Source organism: Colossoma macropomum, unplaced genomic scaffold (genome assembly GCF_904425465.1).
Source record: "Colossoma macropomum unplaced genomic scaffold, Colossoma_macropomum, whole genome shotgun sequence".
Taxonomy (NCBI): Eukaryota; Metazoa; Chordata; class Actinopteri; order Characiformes; family Serrasalmidae; genus Colossoma; species Colossoma macropomum.
In genome coordinates this window covers 18,286,592-18,300,529 of record NW_023494787.1, presented here as the reverse complement: position 1 = coordinate 18,300,529, position 13,938 = coordinate 18,286,592, and the positions used below count along the sequence as shown (strand labels likewise).

Genomic DNA, 13,938 nt, shown 5'->3' with positions numbered 1-13,938 from the left:
TTAAGTTTGCCCAGCCTGAGAAAATAGTAAAGCATTCAGCAGATGTTCAACGTATTTCATCTTATTTCAATACAGTTGATGATAGAGCAAGACAAATTCCTGGACCAATCACTGACCTTTATTGTGCTTGGAAAGTGCTTTGCATGTGCTTAAACATGTAGGAAATCAGACGGCATTGCCAGGCCTTAACTTATGAAACAAAGGCTCATCTGTGAAACTTTGCAGCTAAATTGGCTTTTGAAAACATAAAAAGATTATATGGGAATTCCTTTTCAGTATTTCTGCATGTAACTTAAACTTTAACTATAAACAAAGTCATCCGGAGTGGTTATTATAGCCATTTAGTGTAAAAGCTTTCTGTGAGGTATGATACACTTCAGATGTTTTGTGCTTATCATCACCAGTCTGAACAATACTGTATCTGTAAGTTACTCTAGGAGTAAATACATAGTCACAGTCATCACTGATATACCTTTATTACTCTGTCACTTACAGTGTCTCACTCAGTTTGACATAAAAGTACATATTTCCTGATCTGAAGTGCACAAACCTATGTGAACAGCACGTTAGGCGGTGCAGTCTTTCACATTCCTCTGGTCTGCAACAACGTCCCACCACACCCAGTGTACATTCATGAAGGAAGCAGGCCAACAGAAATAATACAATAGGCTGTGTACCAGTCTCTGCTCAAATCAAGACAAAAGTTGCATACGTTACATACGCTAAAACATATAAAGTGCTAGCACGCACCCGCAAGCCGCCACAACGTTTCAGTCGACATGTAGTATCTCTGCTGTATAAGGAGAAGATGCATTGCCTTTATTCCTCTTAAGCCTGGTGCTGGCTTGTGTCCTTTCACTGCCATCATTGTTGCATAGTTTCAGTGAATGAATTCTCCAAGCATTGTATTCCCTAAGGGCTCATGAGTCCCTATTCAACCTCTGTCATACTTTGCCGTCACTGCCATTACACACGCACCATGCTTGGAGAGCTTAAAGGCTTACATTAACAACAGGATGAATCATGCTGTAAATTGGCTGCTTTCACAAGAAAAAGGTATAGTATCGTACAGCACAGGGTCCTGAGCGAAACAGAAGGAATCTGTGGCATTGTTTTATTGTGTCTGTGTATGAACTGTCTCAATGAAAGATCCTCGTACCCAAGAAACATGCACAAATCAGGACATCTTGGCTGACACAGAAGTAGGTGAGGTACTGTAGGCTGTATGTTTATGTCTGAGTCTTGTTCTTCTACCGAGATCAAAGCAACATGTATCAGTTGCTCTACTGCTCCAGTGCTTTTACTAGCTGCTACAGTCCTTGGCTGGGTTTGAGAGTGTGACTGATCTTTTGTCTGCATGTTACCCCGATAGGTGTTGTGTACAGTACGGGGTGTATCTGTAATCTGGATGTACTGCTGGATGGGTCTAGGTGAACATCTGGCTGGACTGCTGTGTGACTCTGATGAAGGTGGTCCTGCGGCTGAGCTCCTTCAGTTTGGCTGCTCCTACGTAAGTGCAGGTGGAGCGCAGACCGCCCAGGATGTCTCTGATAGTGTTCTCTACATCACCCTTATAGGGCACCTGCACCGTCCGGCCCTCAGACGCCCTGCACACACATGAATGAGAGGGTGAAGAGACGACATTGAAGGTCAAGTTTTCAATTATTAAGGATCATAGAACAGTAACGATGAATACTGTAGTCCATGCTGTCACCCTAATGCTGCGGTTACGTGTTGGCGGTCAACGGCAAACCGGATATTCCATCATTTTTGAAGGAGAAATGGCAGAAAATCCGCCACTGCCAGGGGCGACAGCTGCGTACCACAGCCGTCAGAGGAATGTTACATCAAGAGTTCAATTTTAGCAACTATTGCTGTTGACTGCAGGGATGAAATAAATCAGATGTTGATTTTTTTGTGAGTTATGGATGCTGAATGTCACTGTTGAAGTCCAGGCTCATCCAGTATTATGCAACAAAAAACAAACAAATACAGAGCATCCTCCTGCCTTCATTCCACCTTAAATAAACAATCAACATGGGTAAAGCTCATCTCTGATAATCGTCTATTTTTGCTGGTGATGCTGTCACCACAGCAAATAGCGGTTGTTGAATGAGGCCCAATGTTTTTTTTTTTTCAACGCTAACATGCAGATCCAGTATTACTGTGGCTTTGAGCAGCCAGTGTTGTGGAAAATCTCATTTTAATCAATTCACTGCACAAGATCAGTGGTGGGTAGTAATGTAGTACTTAAATACTATACGTAAGTACTTATTTTGAGTATGTGTTCTTTTTTGAGACTATTACTTTCACACCACAAGATTTGAAAGTAAAATATTCTACTTTTTACTGTTTTGAATGAGTGCATCATTACTTGTTACTCTGAAGTGACAGAAAAAAAGACATTTTTTATCTGAAAATATGATGCACGATATCTGATGCATTTTAAAATTGAAGCTAACTAATTATAGTGCACCTTTCAGTAAACCACTCCCCTAAGCACCAACTGTCCAATCGTAGTTTGGCAACTGTAATAGGGCCATGCAGCAAGTTTTCAGAACAATATGCCATAATATTATGTTGTGGATTTTAACCACATACCCAGCAATATTGTAACAGTTTGAAGGGATAATTAAAATTTCACCCATTTCTTAAACCAAAGACATAAGAGGAGAAGTGTAGTATCCAGCTTTACTACTATAAAATCACAAGAAACAGGCACATCTGGTCTAAGGTATGTGACTAAGTTAGCTAATTGCTATATGATGATATTTCTTTCTTTCTAATTGTGATTTATTTTTCTTGATGTTTTTTTATGCAGGCTTCAAAGACACACTGGAGACCCTTTTGTCCACATGCTTTCTGAAAATTTGTCTGTTTTTAAACTCACTGTTTCATATTTTCAGCCACACAGTAGACTATAGAAATTGTTCATCAAAATATTGTGGCGTCATGCAGAAGAAGAGTCAGAATGGCCATAATAATAATTTCTACTCAAAAATGCTCTTTTATCTTAGAACAAGGCAGAAACACCACTTGAAAAGTAACTGATAGAGGCAGGTCACTCCTAGCACTACTCTTTCTCCTAATGGTTGTAACCAACCCAACCCTACTCCAACTAACCCCCAGCCCAACACAATAAAACACAACACACACACACCCTAAAGAGAACAACAACAACATTAACAACATCAAATAACAACATAAACAGTTGGTTTAGCAGGGATGGGGGTGGGCTACGGCACAGACTGTGCAAACTGCACCCCAAAAGTCCCTCTTTCGGCAGCTGCCTCAGTATTATAATAATTTTATATAACTATAATAGCTTGAATACTTCACTTTTGATACTTAAACACATTTAACAGCATATAGTTTGCACTTTTGCACTAGTTTGCAAGTTTAAATTAATCTACTTAAAGTAGAAATAGAAATAAAAAAGTGGACATCCAGTTTTATCTTTATCTTCACTCAAGGACAGTGTGCTTTGGCCACCACTGATGTAAACATTAAATATGGTAACTAAACTGCAAGCCTGTTTTGAATTCATCATGGTTCTGAAGTAATTTGCATATGACCGCCCACTCACATTGAAGTGATGAGGAGTGTTACTGCAGACAGTCTGAGTTATTGGAGCAGACGATATGGAGGAGAGTGATGAAACTGATGATGCTGTGCTGTTGCTGGCGGCAGCATCCCAAAAAATCCAGATATGCGAATTTTTGTCTGCCGTCTCTATCACCATTTATTGCACACATTTCAGCCCTGGCTGCTTTGAATGAGGCAAAATCCAGCCCAATCATTACCAAGGACATTTATGTTAACAGCAAAAAAGCCTGTTCTAAGAAATAAGCTGAGTTGGAAAATGGCCATGTAAAAATGTTTGATGGTTGTTTTCCCTGCATAAAGACACACAATCAACACAGGAGAAAAATAAACCACAACTGAAAAAAGAGTATGGGCACTAACTTTTACTGACTTAAAAACTGGCCACAGGCTTTAGCCATGAGTGTGTGCAGTCTTAGACAAAGATGGGCCAGTTCCTCTGGGGTGGGGTCTATTGATGACAACAACCAGTTACATCTCACCTGTACTCTGCCACACCACCGACATACTTCTTCATGGCAGTGTCTGAGCTCATCCCGTAGAACAGCTTGAACTTCTTTCCATCCTTCTCGATGATGTCACCAGCACACTGGTCATGCCCGGCCAGCATGCCTCCCAGCATGACAAAATCCGCCCCTGCGCCTACAGGGACACCGTCAGGAAAACAGTGCGATCCCTCAGTTCAGATGTGGATTTTAGGATTTGTGAGCTTTGCTATAAACACATTAATCTGAGAACATAACTTACCAAAGGCTTTGGCAACGTCTCCTGGACAGCTGCAGCCTCCATCCTGGAGAAAAAGAGTAACTTGATATACAGAGATGCACTATTAAGAATGTAACAGTAACTGAAGTTTGCTATTTTAGTTTTGCACTGGAGATACAAGGATAATGTGGCCAACAAGTAAAACAGGCAAAAATACAGACAAAATGTAGTAATAATGGACAAAAATACAAACAAAATTCAGGCTTTAAGATGAATGCTTCTACTGTTTTATCTAGGCAATGTGCTTTTGTCCATTTTATAGACAGCAGTATGTTATACAGTGTCACAAACCACATATGGCAGTCATAAGCCTACATTACATTACTACTATTACTTAAAAGTATACATTATACATATAGTATAATGTATCCATAATATACAGTATAAAGTATACAAAAAGCTACATTAGCCTTTTAGTTCTAGAGCAAAAAACTACAGACACCAGACTTGACTGACTGACTACATTTAGGGTAAAAGAAAAATTGAACTTTTACAAAGTGGATGATTCTGTGATATAATGACTTTAATGGCCTGATATGCCAGAAACAATTAAAGCCTAACTTGACACTTCAGAGCCCTGCTGGTGACATCCTGTATAAATAAAAATAATGTGTGGCCACGCCATATTAACATGTGAGGACAAGATCCTAATGCATGGCCACGACTTAGTAAGGCGTGATCTTGTTCCCACACCTTACTAAGTTGTGGCCATGCATTAGGATCTCATTCCTATGCCTTACTAAGTCGTGGCCACGCATTAGGATCTCGTTACCATGCCTTACTAAGTTGTGGCCACACATTATTTTTTTTTTATGCAGGATGTCACCACCAGGGCTCTGTATTGGCACTAAATACTTTACAATGATGGCTTTTGATAGAGAAACTCCACTGATCCTAACTGATCTCAGTACTGAGTTAATCTGTGTCTCATCTACAGTATATGCTGCCCTCTTGTGGTAGCCTAGCATAAGTGCAAGTTCTTGTTACAAATCAGCTCTTATTTTCTGCATTAGAGGAAAGTGTCTAAAAGCGCTCATCATAATGGAGAACTCACAGAGATGATGTGTCCTTTTAGTCCATGAGCAGAGTCCGCACACTCAATAACAGCACTTAACTGTGGATAACCCACTCCAGTCTTGATGCGGGTGGTGCATACAGAACCTGCAAACACAGTGTTCATCTTAACTTCCTAAAATCTAAGTTCCTCTATGTAGACCCACAGCTCAGTTCCTCACTTTCTTTTCTTTTTTAACTACATTACTGAAATAATAAGCCTTTGAGATTAAAGGGGCACTTTGGCCTAAAACTAGCATTTAATATGCTATTTGTTGTGTTTTGCAACATTGTGTAGCACACTATTGTGTACTTCATTCACAGTGGTTTGGCAGAATTCACAATTTTGTATTCTTTATGTGTTTTTATTCATCTATGTTCTCCAGCTACAATACCCAGCATGCATTACGCAAATACATTATTCACTCCTCCTCCAGCTGCGATAAAGAAATCCAGACTGCTAGTGAAGAACTTTTTTTCTAATTTTCTAACAGCCTGCCCTCAAGTACCCACCCAAGTTCTTCCCACCTTCAAAATACATCATCAGAAGGAGGTTTTCCTGGTATTTAAACCAAAAATGTAGCACTGGCGTAGGAGGCGAGTAGGCATGTTTACAATAGATGAAGCAAAGGTTATGTTTTTCTTTTTGGCCAGAGTGCCCCCTTAAAATCTGTGTAGTAAGCCTGCAGTTTAAGTCTTGCTTTGAGTAGATGAAAATGGAGACATGGTGCGTACCTGGCCCAATGCCCACTTTGATGATATCAGCTCCTGTCAGGATAAGCTCCTCCACCATCTCTCCTGTCACCACGTTTCCAGCCTGTTTGGTCCATCAGAATGAAGAGTCATCAATAATATGACTGTCAGTTAAATAGAACAACAGCAATACTTATTTATTATGCTTGGGAAGGAATTTACTCAGCTGTCTCACCATGATGGTGTGGTTAGGGAACTTCTCCCGAACTGTTCTGACAAACTCCACAAAGTGTTCTGAATATCCATTGGCCACGTCCAGGCAGATGTACTTAATGAGTGGAATGGCTTCCAGAATGCTGCACAGTCTGTCCAGATCAGCCTTGCCGCTGCCCGAGCTGGCCGCCACATGCTGAGAACACAAGATGCTTTAGAAAGGTGGCCCCAGTTCTCAGTATGCATCAGTGTGCTGTGCAGAGAGCAGCCTGATTGATTAAATTCAGATCAGCAGCAAATCAAGCCGAATTTCCATGTGACTGAATGGGTAGGATAATAAATTCACAGGAAGAATATTAAAGCAGAATAGATCTTCACTGTACACAGTAAAGCAACTGAAAGTTCTTTGACATTAAGGGCAACTTGGAATTAAAATCAATCTTTTTTACAATCCTTTTCAAGTCCCTGGTGACATTGAAGGGGAATTCCTCGATTTTTTCATTGTTAAGATGTAAACAAAGTCATTCGGATTGGTTTGACGTGAAACTATTCATTGTAGAAAAACTTACAAACTCAGATTTCTTTACAGTGGTGTTGGTGGGAACCAGGGGGACATGATGTCTACAACACAAACATATCCTTTGTATACATTTTCCAAATGACCAGTGAACCTACAAGTGTCTTCTGAGTTCTCCACTGTGACTGGCTTTGAAAACACATTTTATACCAAAAGCTTACCGCAAAACTATTGTAAAACAGTGTCTCAGGCAGAGTATTTTAACTAATTTTGCAAAGGTTAGCTTTTAGAGTCATTACACACTTTAGATGTCTGGTTCCTATCACCACCACTGTAAACAATTCTGACTCAGCAAGTTTCTCGGGAACAGAGCGTTTCACACAAAACAATGATAAATCATATCATTTATTTTTCCTCTAATCTTCCATCAAAATGTAATGTCATTTGCCCACCTCTGAAACAGTTTCTGATGATGTCACCATGGACCAGTGGTGGAGAGAAATACTATTAAACAATAATATCATGTTTCACCTCCCCCTCCTACCACCCCCCTGTCATCGAGAGAAAATGCTCTGCTGGCTCAGAGACCCTCCCTGACAGCTTGTTTCTCTCAAAAATATGTCACAGCATGGAAGAAAAATGCTTTATGATTTCCGATTCATGTTGGCCTAAAAAAGAAAATCCCAGGCCACAGCCCAGGTGGCCTCCCCACTTCCTCAGTCCAGGAGGAGTCCATCTGACAATACCACTAAAGGGCACAACTGTCTGCACATCAAACATCAAAACTGGAGCCAACCTAAATCCAGAAGACAGAATCTTCCATACTGAACTTAAATCACTACTATTTCTTGGCTCTCTTTTCCTTGTTCCTCTTACATCACATGCACAATAGACCTTTATGAACACTCAGCTGCTCTGTCATTTGGCAAAAGCTGAAAATACAGCCATATTTTTCATGTTACCTCTAAGCATTCTGGATGACTGGCTGCAAACGTCTTCCACTCTTCCAGGGAGTAGTGTTTGTGGATGGTGGTGAAGAGCGTGTGCTGAGAGAGGGAAAACAAAGAGGAGTTTGGAAGCACAGAATGGACGTACTCTGTTTCAGCACACTTTCCTTCTTTTGAAAATGTAACTTTCCTGCAGTTACTTTTCAATTAAGTAAGGTTTTGTTAGCCTAAACAGCTTTTGACACTTCAGGTATATGTTACAACACAGCTTCACATTCATCAAAGTGGCTTCCTTAGTCTGAAGAGCAAACTAGCTCTTCCTAAATAATGATTGGACAGATTTCTTTTGCAGACCATTAAAAGCTATTTTGCAGACTATTGTTAAAAGCACGTATCGAAACCTTTTTGGTCTGAAGGTGGTTTAAACACCTGAAAGGTTTCAGCGCTGGCATCACAACAAGGTGATAAAACGTGGACTTTGGCAATGTTCCAAAGGACACACTGTCACACTTACTGCCACAGATATTTAACGTGATATGTTTTTTTCTTAAATAAACCTGCTTAGCCAAACTATTTTAAACTGCAAAAAGAACATGCTCAGATATTAAAGGGCCCATTTCCTACATTTTGTTGTATTTAATTTTTTCCACTTATAAAATTTGTTATTTTATGTACCAAAAATAGTATAATAATTCATATTTACATAACTGTTTTCCAGCCTTTTGTTAACTTTTATAATTAACTAGACTTTTAAGATTGAGATGTGTAAATGAGCTCTGTTCTGACTGGCTGCCCTGTATTGTGCCTCAAAAACCTGAAACACTGCTTAGAACATCAGTGTGGATGGGCGGAGCTAAACTGCTATAGGCTGAATAGATGGATATAGGAAAATGAGTTGGTTCTCATTCCATCACAGAAACAATATATTGGCTGTTTTTGAGGCTTAGTTACATATAAAACATACGCAAGGCATAGTAAATGGTACATTCTGATCCTTTAACAATGTTTGTATGCTATTTCAAACAAGGGACATTTGATTAACAAGGTAAATTTGTTTTTTCACGATACAAGCTCTTTACTAGCATTCTGAAAAGCTGGGTGTCTGCAAACTTCTGATAGGCAGTGTAGTGTGAGGATCATTCTACTGAACTTTTTAAAATCAGAGCTGAAAACCTATTTTAGACTTTTAACTCACTTGAAACTTTAGACTAAAATCTTTTAGCTTTGGGTCACCCTATACCTTAATGTTTATTTTATGAAAACCACTGATTGAACATTGCATTTTGTCACTAACAAAACAATCATAGCACTACCAAAACTTTACCAAATGTTTCAGTAGTGACAATTTTAGCTAACTTTGAGCAGAACTCAAAAACGCTAGCCAGTACATAATGGGCGAACTTTGAACAGTTGCACACATAAAATCATAACATTTTCCATTAAAACACAAAGTTTGACTTAACTAAAATATGAGTTTCAGTAGTTACAATTCTTAAAGTTACACACTGATTTTCAGACTTTGGAACACATTTACTTCAAAACAATGGGATCTAATTGTTCACCATTTGGCCGTGAGGGACAGGCCGTGAGGGACAGCATCTAAAATGCAAGGCTCCGCCTATGGACTAAAACTCTTTGTGTTTTGGTAATGACATGAAAGCGTGGAAGAGCATTTTTTGAATTCATTTTTTAATATCTAAAAATAAAACTCATGATAAATCTTTTAACTTTAAATGAAATCAAAAAATAAAAAATAAACACTGAAAAACTAAATACAAAAAAAGTATTATTTTCACAAGCTGAAATTTCGGGGTTAGGGTTTGGGACAGCCACCTTCCAAAGAAAGTACCCTATAAATGATGATTTTGTATATATTTAGGTTATTATTATCTCTATTTATGCCTTGGGTTTAGCTAGATAATAACAACTTGTGAACATTTAAGGTCTGAACACTAAATTGCTGTTTTTTTTTTTTTAATAGAAACCACAGTTTGATCTAATTCAGTATAAATGTCTATATTGAAGATATGTGTAGCATATCAAGAAAAAGAAACAGCTGCTGAATCAGACTGTAGGTTACTGTACTGAAGAAATGCTCACCTTGCTCAGCACCTGGGCCATCTCAAAAGTACCTGTGGTGTCCATGTTAGCTGCGATGACTGGGATGCCATTGTAGGTCTGCTTTGAGTTGCGGAATGTGAAGGTCCTCTGTAGGTCCACCTAAGCAGAAGATAAACAAGGGCAACTATATTAGGCCCCACACACACACATACCAACACTTTACAACCTTTACAGCAGTTGCTCTTTTGGTGTGTAACTAAGGCCATTTTTAGTTTACAAGCTGTATATTCATTTAAGGCCCCTGAACCAACGGGGGACCCCAGGTATGTTTTAATTATTTTATAACATTACAATTTAAAGATTAATTTTGTTCTATTCTTCGGAGTGTGCAGTCTGGGGGCTTTAGATTCACCACGTAAGCACATGCTGTAGAAGCTGATGGCCATGTGTGGCTCATATGTATTTCTTTTAGATGTATTATTAGTAGGAGCATGAGTGATAGTTACCAGCATGTCTTACAGGAATTATACAACACTAGCTTCTCTTTTTATCTCTCTGTCCTGCTGAAATGAGCTTGTCTTTATATGCTAAAATCTTGATCTCTACATGATCACTGTCATACCAAAACCTCAATTTTGTTTAAAACACCAGCTGCTCTTTACATTATCTGAAAACTTCATAATGGACATGGCCTAAGATTACCTCTACTAAAATCTCATTGCATTTACATACATTAAAATGAAAAACACTGTTGTCCTCCTGTGAAGTTGGAGACATGATATTTTGTCACAGCAGGGTGATTTGAATCTAAAACAATCTGCTTAGAAACAGATGTAGTATGCAAACCCTCATATTTTATAAAAGCCTTATTTTGTTTAAAAGGGATTCAGTGAAAGGCCTTTCATTTACGGTGCTTCTTTCAAAAATAATGCGTGTTGCAAAACTGAGATATGTTTTTCTTTTGACAGGTAAGCAAACTGGCTACCTTAATGTAGTTTTGTGCAGAACCACTATAGGAACAGTTGAGTTAACGACTATGTGAATTATAACCTGATGCATCACACTTCTCTCTTTCAGATCTCATGTATTATAAGGGTGGCCGCTCCTTCTGCGTTAGCACTAAAGGCATGATTAAGTGAAGCATTTAGTAATTATGCAAAATGAGGTTAAGACGTGTAAGGGAAGGTGTGATTGGTCGAGGTACATTATCTGATAAGCTTTATTCACTGACCATATAAGTAAAATGGACAACATCAGTAAAATTGCAGGAGTAAAAATGCTATGTAACAAGGTTGATATCGGTTCAGCTGCTGTTTTAAAGGGCCCATCCCTTACCTTTATCTTGTATTTTATTTTTTAGATCCACTTCTAACATTTATGTGTGTTTAATAACTACAAATGATCATAATTCATTTTTACATCACCATTTCCAACCCATGTGCTTTAGAATTAAAGAGCCTGGATTTGTTACTGTGCCTTTAAGCCTGATATATGTAAGTGACCTCTGTTCTGACTGACTGTGCTGCTTTGTGCCTCATTCAGACAGCACTCAGAGTTGAAACACTCCTTACATATCAACATGAATGGGAGGGGCTAAACTGCTGTAGGCTGAACAGGTGGGTATTTGTAAATGTGCTGGTTTTTCTGACATCACAGAAACAGTGACTTCAAAACAGGCTGTTTTTGTAGCTTTGTTTTCATATATGGTCTGATAGACTTTAGCAGTGTTTACATACTACATCAAACGCTTATTTCAAGAAAGTAAGAAAAAAACACTTTATGTGAAACAGGCCCTTTAATATTAATGTTGTCTGACACTGTATGAGCACTGTGTCAGAATCATATTTCTTCTTACATGTGAGATTGATATGGCAAAAAACATCCTATCACGATACTTATTTATATTTTAATATCACAATACTTATCACAGAAAACAGTATTTTGTTTTTCTGAGGTTTGGTAAGTTCAAACAAAAGAAAGCCCCACTAGTGTCACATATAAAAAAACACGTCATATTATTACCACACACATTATTACTATTACAATGATAGATGCTTTACATACTGTACTACAGTAACTCCAGTGAAACAGAACTAATCATGCTCTCTTTGTAATGAAACATACAATTGTTTAGTGTTCTTTGAGTAATGGCGATATCCATGATATGCTCAGAAAATCATAATGTGATGTAATTTGTCATGATATGATAAAATATCATCAAACTGCCCACTCCATGTCATTTAAAAGTAGCCAGTTATTTCCATGCTGTTCCATACAAAAGTGTGTATTCCAGTATATTCTGTTACATACTGACAAAGTATAACCATACATTTCAGTTTCCTAGGGGATGGTTTCTGTAAGGTGGATGTCCAGCCTTAAATGCAGCAGCTTAATGGGCCACTGCATCTTAGCCTCTGCATCTAGCCGGTTAGGCACTGGCCAATCAAATCAGCCGAGCGTCAACAGGCTCTGCCAGCCTTTGACGTCATCCTGCAGCGGAATGCAGACTGAAAGAGACTCTCCTCTCGCTCAGGAGATCAATGGCTAAGACGGAGCTGCTGATTATGAGCCAGCAAAAACAGCATAGTCTTACACGAGTCAAGTCACACTCAAAGTAGCATTGAAGAGCAGGGTCTTGTTTGCTGGTAAACATGTAAACATGTCCCATGTTAATGTTTTTTGCCTTTATGGTAGAATGACTGTTAGTAAGATATCTCAGCTTCATAGATTGGAAATCAATGGGTTAGATGTTTATTACTTATACCCTAATAAAGTGATCACAGGCTTATTTCCACAACCCTATGAAATTAACCAGGCAAAACCCATTCTCCTCCCCACCAGAAAAAGAAAAGTATTAGCTCCTCGTAAGTGCATCATGTTGTTCCTTTTTGCATGAGTTGCTGAAGGGCAACTCCACCACAGTGGAATCTGTTCTCTCTGACATTTAGCACACAGAGCTCTTCAGACCTATTTTTAAACGCATTTTCTGCACACTGGCCCGGCTCATGTTGCTCTACCTTAGCTCGATCAGTTGTCACCGTGAGCTGGCCCTCTCCCTCGGGGTTGGGTATCTGGGTTAGATTCGGGCTGCATCAACAGCAGATAATGAAGAAGAGACAGAACGACAGACTGCAGTCAGAACAGCCTGTCAACAGTAGGCTCATAAGGAAGCCCACACAGGGGCCTAAACAAGGCCTTAGCCAAGTTAGTGTGACCTCGGCAAGGTCAGCTCTACTTGCATTCTCCACCACTCGCTCCGCTGCACATGCACACAAACCTTCAAACTAACTTAACCCAACTTTGACATTCTCCTAATGACAGACTTTCCCCGCAGAGATTTTTGTCATGTTTGCGTCTGAAGTCTTTGCACTGTTTGTTTAAATATGCGTGACAGGAGTAATTAGCCTATTTGTTATCTAATGTCCCATACTCTTCTATTACTATGGCAACCGAATTCCCCTTTTGGATCAATGATTTCCCCCTTCTGTCTGCCTCTATCTACATTTATGTCCATCAGAGACTGCTGATCTTACCTCTGACCTGCTCTTCAGGCTGCTCCTCTTTGGTCTGAACAGGACATCTTTAAAGTCCAGTTTGAGGTCCGCGTCCACCCGTGGCATGGCTGAGGGCCTGAGTGTGGATGAGATTCTTCTGAGCTGGGCTGGTGCGGTTACTGCTGTGCAGGTCCAGCCACCAAACCCGAATCGGCAGAAGCCCAGCGTATTTATAGCGTGCAACGGGCCGTCCCAGCCCAGGCCCCCATGGCTTTATTTGGCGAGGCCCTGTATTCTCCCTCTCTCTGCTCTCTCCTTCCCCCGCCTCTCTCGCACTATGGAGTGGCAGCAGCAGCAGCGGCAGGCACGCTTCCCGTCTGGCCAGCTGACACACATAAGCAAGCGCACACACACACACACACATACACACACACACTGCAGCTCAGCGCAGCACTGCAGTATGCGCAACAGCGTGCGAGCAGGGCCATTACCCCTGCATCCCTACAAGCAGTCCCCTAAGGGAGTAGGAGAAAATGAAGGGGGGGGTGAAAGAGGGATAGAGAAGAAGGAAGGAAGATGATAGCATCTGATC

The 13,938-nt window shown here is 39.8% G+C and overlaps 1 protein-coding gene across 1 annotated transcript; it reads right to left on the bottom strand.

Annotated features, from left to right (window-relative positions):
* Window positions 1–457: 457 nt before the first annotated feature.
* gmpr (guanosine monophosphate reductase) lies at window positions 458–13,866 on the bottom strand. Its single transcript, XM_036566307.1, has 9 exons — window positions 13,386–13,866; window positions 9,892–10,011; window positions 7,807–7,890; window positions 6,350–6,523; window positions 6,157–6,238; window positions 5,423–5,529; window positions 4,351–4,393; window positions 4,086–4,245; window positions 458–1,607 (listed from the first exon to the last, which is right to left on the bottom strand). The coding sequence occupies exons 1-9, from the start codon at window positions 13,470–13,472 to the stop codon at window positions 1,427–1,429; spliced, it is 1,038 nt and encodes a 345-aa protein (XP_036422200.1). The 5' UTR covers window positions 13,473–13,866; the 3' UTR covers window positions 458–1,426.
* Window positions 13,867–13,938: the final 72 nt, after the last annotated feature.

Coding starts and splice junctions, on each gene's coding strand:
- gmpr (XM_036566307.1), bottom strand. CDS start 13,472: ATGCCACGGGTGGACGCGGACCTCAAACTGGACTTTAAAGATGTCCTG. Junction 6,239..6,349: donor TCCCTAACCACACCATCATG/GTGAGACAGCTG, acceptor TGGACCAAACAG/GCTGGAAACGTGGTGACAGG. Junction 4,246..4,350: donor AGACGTTGCCAAAGCCTTTG/GTAAGTTATGTT, acceptor GTGTCCCTGTAG/GCGCAGGGGCGGATTTTGTC.